Source organism: Centroberyx affinis, unplaced genomic scaffold, assembly GCF_046629955.1.
Source record: "Centroberyx affinis isolate AG114_WGS23_722 - 3 ecotype Tasmania unplaced genomic scaffold, CSIRO-AGI_Caff_v1 ptg000343l_1, whole genome shotgun sequence".
Taxonomy (NCBI): Eukaryota; Metazoa; Chordata; class Actinopteri; order Beryciformes; family Berycidae; genus Centroberyx; species Centroberyx affinis.
In genome coordinates, this window is record NW_027279017.1 from 1 (window position 1) to 5,009 (window position 5,009).

A 5,009-nucleotide genomic window follows, 5' to 3' on the forward strand; every position below is an offset into this window, starting at 1 on the left:
GCAAACAATTAAAAATATAAATGAGTAAGCTAGAGATGAGTAAGCTAGCTAACTGAAGCAGAGATCCAACAGAAACGTCTAATGAAGAGGTAATATATCACCATGCAAAATACTGTCGTTATAATAATGATACTGCTTTGTCATTTGCTATTTTTGGTTTGAGAAGAAGGTTCTTTAGGCCTGAAGATGAGTTTCGAAAGCCAAATTTTGAGTACCTGGCAACAGTAATTGTTGTTTATCACACCCCCACAGATACATTTCGGTCATTTTGAGCTATGAGGCACTTAACACTTTACTTACTTAAACTCCCACCCTTATGCTATGTCTTGCTTTTTGCCTCCATGCAGCCTAGTTTAGTTGTTATTTTTTTGTGTTTCTGCTCAGTGAAACTGATTTGCAAGCCCTGCCAGTTAACTCACTTTGTGCTTGTTTTGAGCAGGAGCGTCTGGTGATTGCCGGCATGGCCATAGCGAGCTGTGAGTTCATGTTTGAGGAAACCAGGAACTACGTGATGCAGAGGAAGGCTTTCGGCAAGACAATCGCTCACCTACAGGTCTGTATATCATTGCCGTTTACCTGTGTTGATTTTTTTCCCCCCTCCTTTTCTACAAATTCTTCCTTTTTTTCTTAGCTGTGACCAGCAGCTAGTCTGGGACTGGTCCATCAGTCTGTCCCGGAAAATAGAAAAATTGTTGTGCTGGTTTTTATCAACTATTTTTACTGAGTCCAAAGTTACATTCACATGAATGACTTCGAACATTCTGTCCCAAGGAACAGAATGTCCTATTGATTGGTGATGTCATCTAAGGCCTGTGTTCCTGTTAATTTTTATTCATCTCAAAATCACATTGAGGTGTGTGACAGCTCATTCAAGTCAGGAGAAAACTTTTTCATTTCATGATTTCATTTAAGCCCCTTCCCCTTTCCTGATTGGCTGTTGTTTTTTAAAGAATTTTCTTGAACCGAGCAAAGCTACATTGAAAACAAGCAAAATTATCTCATTTTTAGTCTAAATAAAAGACTTAATCTCTCGTTAAAATATTGTTTGCAGTACAGTTATCCAAGGTCAGCACTCAACTCAATCAATTCTCCCATTTATACCAATAGAGAGTGAACCTGTGACTCTCACTGTTGTATGCTCTTTTCTACTCTGCTCTATTTACTGTTCTTCTCTATTTATTCTCGTCATCTTAAATACTCTATTTAACCACGAAAATGATTAACTTGTACATGTGTTCTATGTTGTCCACTGTTGTGTACAATATGATGTCCACTGTGTTCTGTGCTGGCCTTGCCGTCTGAGTTTCCCTCAGGACAATAAATCACGTTGCGTCATACTTTTCCCCCCACAGACTGTGCAGCACAAGCTAGCGGAGCTGAAGACTGAGATCTGTGTGGGTCGAGCCTTCGTCGACAGCTGCTTCCAGCTCCACGCCGAGAAACGCCTCGACTCCTCCACTGCCTCCATGGCCAAGTTCTGGTGCGGACACATATGTTTTTTTTATCTGGCTTTACCAGCCTGTAGAAGTCCTCAAATGTCACTAATGGGACTATCCTGGTCCTGTGATGCGTTTATAAAGCCTGAGTTTGAGCTAATGCCGTTTTTAAAGGTGCTGCACGTAGCATTTTTAAACATCAATGTATCATAGTGAAATTAATTTAATTGCGATACCTTGGTATATTTACCATAAACAAATCAGACCATGGTCAAGACATTTGCTAACCTTTATTCCCTGCCAGTGGTGTTAGTGCTGGTGTTTATCAAAATCAGGACCACATTTCCCATAAACCCCGTTGAGGATGTTGCTACTTGTCCCCTCTCCCCTTCCCGGCCCTCGTCTTTCTTTTTCACTTTACTGAAGAGGATCAACATGCTCGTAGTGATTTACGTTTTTTCCATCTGCTTTTCACTCCTTCCACCATCTGCCGCTGCGAGAAACTCTGAAAGCTTTAGCTCAGTTTGCTCTGGAAGAACAGCGCCCTCCTCCTGTTTTGTGCCGTAAAGCGATCCAGCAGATTTCAGCAGTGTATAGGCCTGTAGAAGCTGCCTGTCTTTTCTGTAATGGTCTCATCTGTTTATAATAATGCCAATATCTCAAAATTAATGTGGTAATGAACTTAGCTGATGCTCTTATTCCAGATGGATTTTCAGGGATTTGGGTAGGAATTCAGTATCTCAGTCAAGGACACTTTGGCAGAGTATGTGACCGCTGATTGACACAGCGATCAAACCTCTGACCTCTCAGTTACAGAGCGTTCTCGCAAAACAAACTGGTCCACCCTGCTGCCATGTGCTAATGTCCTTGCTCTTCGTTCTTGTCCCCAGGGCGTCGGACCTCCAGAACAAAGTGGCCACTGAGTGCCTGCAGCTGCATGGAGGCTGGGGCTACATGTGGGAATACCCCATCGCCAAGTAAGCGACACACAGCCAGTGTTTTGTATTCCACAGCCTATCCACATCTACCTAAACTTCACTGTCTCTCTCTGTCTTCCCCACCTCCCCCCTCCCTCCCAGGGCGTTTGTGGACTCCCGTATTCAGCCCATCTACGGAGGCACCAATGAGATCATGAAGGAGCTGATCGCCCGCAACATTGTCAGCCAGAAATGAGGGATTTTTGGACCTTTTTTTTCCACGGTGGAGGGGCACTGGGGAAGCGGGGCGGTTCGCACACCTTAAGCATGGGGGTCCTGGAAAGTTTGAGAATTGCTTAGAAAGTCTGGAAAATTATGGGGAACTATAATTCAAAGCTCTAAGTCTTCCAATCCAGTTAAGTGATTGAGGTGAGGAAAAAGTGGTAACACTTTCTATGACGCCCATGTCTATAATGCATTATAAACCTACTTATAATGTGTTATAATCTACTTATAGCACTGTATAATTATAGTTATAAGCACTCATAAATATTCATAATGCTTTATAACAATAATCATAACACATTATAAAGCATTTTATAATGACTTATAAAGTCAAATGTCATAATACTTCATAATTGCTGGTCACTCACAGACATTTTTTGGTAAGGATCATAGTGTATTATAGTTCTCATAGTTGTAATACATTATAATCATTTTATAATGCATTATAATGTGATTATAAGTTACTCTAAGTGGTCATTGGGTGCTTTAAGTTAAGTAATGAAATTCCTGAGGTATAGGCAGATATAATACATTAGAAGCTGGTTATAAGTCACTATAAGTGGTCATTGTTTGCTTTAAGTAAAGTGAAAAAAATATTGTTAAATCTATGCAAGAACAACACACAACACCGCCGCTGCTCCAAGACCCTCTCCATCATCTTTTGCCTCGAGCCCCACCTGGTTGGGCCTTCTGTGATGAGTGAGTGCTCTGGGAGGTTGTGCTCCTGTTGTGCTTCTTTCAGTGCCATCTTCTGCTTCCAGCTGTGGGAGAAATGTCCCACCAATTTTTTGCAAAGCCCGGCAGCACATCAGATGCGGCTGTCATCTTTAACAGCATTTTCTGGAAAGAAGACATGAAAACACTTGGAAAAAATATTAAAACCTACCAGTAATCATTGTAGCCTAACTGCAAAATAGAACAATTTAATGTAATAATAATAATAATAATAATAATAATAATAATATGTAATAATTGCAAAGTAATAATTCAGAGACTGCATACTAGTTAACTACAGTAATTACAATGTAATGATTCAGGGACTGAGACAGACTACCATTATGTGACATTTAGTAGTAGTTTAACTTATAGGCATGAGCTCAAAATTAATAGGTTACAGACAAAACAATAGACAGAGGTTGTCAATGTATGAGGCGTGCCTCCCCTGAAACTCTGGCGCCCCCCAAGGATGAACTTTGTAGTTGTTTGTGTGTATAAGTTTATTGAAGAGATGATTTGTCAAATACGTTTGGCTTTTTGTTTGAATGTCAACACTGAAAGTGTCCTTACACTGTTCTGCTGATTACCATGACCGTCCGTTTGTTGGGTATTTAAGCGTCTAACGCTGCTCAGAATTAACTCAGGATTAAATGTACAATGTGGCATGTCCCCTGATTAATTGCTGATTGCTGTTGAGTCGATAGACAATAAATATTCAAAAATGTTCCAATTGTTTTTTTATTCTATGTTCTATCATAGTTTTTAATAGTTGTTTTTTTTTTTTTAGGGTGGGGGTTCTGAATGAAAATTTTGAAAGCCTGAAATATGGACAGAAGTTGCTGTTACAGTTCTTTCCATATCGTCCTTTCAGCTGTGTAGCCTTATGGAGTTTTACAGCATATGGAGCCATGCTTACACCAACCATATGGCTCTGAAGTGTGAAGTGTGTGTCTCTGTTTTCTTGTATTTTTATACTTATGAGGAACAAATGTCCTCACAAAGATACAAAGATGAGGAAAATCACATCTTTAAGGAGCTAGTTTAGGGTTAGGATTTGGGTTCAGGGTTAAAATTAGAGTTAGGATTAGGTTTAAATTAAGGTTAGGGATTAGGAATGGATTTGGTCCGTGACGATCCTAACAATTACATGAATCCTTGTGTGTGCCATGAAGAATCTCCTGCATTGCTCTATTTCTGCCAGTAGGTGGCAGTGAACGCATGGACAAAGCTTGTGGAATAATGACAAACGACCAGGCATCAATTCTTCTTACCACATATCTGAGATTACAAGTAGTGCTAAATATTATTGGTACTGAATATCATAAAACAGTGGTTCTCAAACTTTTTCACTTCAAGGACCCCTAAACTGACACAAATTAGACCACGGACCCCCATTTGATAAGATTTTGTCCCATGGTCCCCCATCTGATAAGGTTTTATTACAGAAAGTGTATGAAACCCATGACCAAAATAGTCATACATTCTGTCATTGTGTTACTTATGGATGGAATTACAGTGACAATAATTATTCCCTTTTTTGCTGGGGACCCCCTGGAACCCCCTCAAGGACCCCTGTGGGTCCCCGGACCCGGTCATAAAATGTTAAAGCAACCTTTCAGGTCTTGTATTTGATTCATAATGTTTGATTTATGAT

At 40.1% G+C, this 5,009-nt stretch overlaps 1 protein-coding gene across 1 annotated transcript; it reads left to right on the forward strand.

Annotated features, from left to right (window-relative positions):
* The first annotated feature begins 442 nt into the window (after window positions 1-442).
* Window positions 443-4,050, forward strand: LOC139641101 (long-chain specific acyl-CoA dehydrogenase, mitochondrial-like). Its single transcript, XM_071515346.1, has 4 exons — window positions 443-553; window positions 1,353-1,480; window positions 2,327-2,413; window positions 2,516-4,050. The coding sequence occupies exons 1-4, from the start codon at window positions 461-463 to the stop codon at window positions 2,607-2,609; spliced, it is 402 nt and encodes a 133-aa protein (XP_071371447.1). The 5' UTR covers window positions 443-460; the 3' UTR covers window positions 2,610-4,050.
* The last annotated feature ends 959 nt before the right edge of the window (window positions 4,051-5,009 follow it).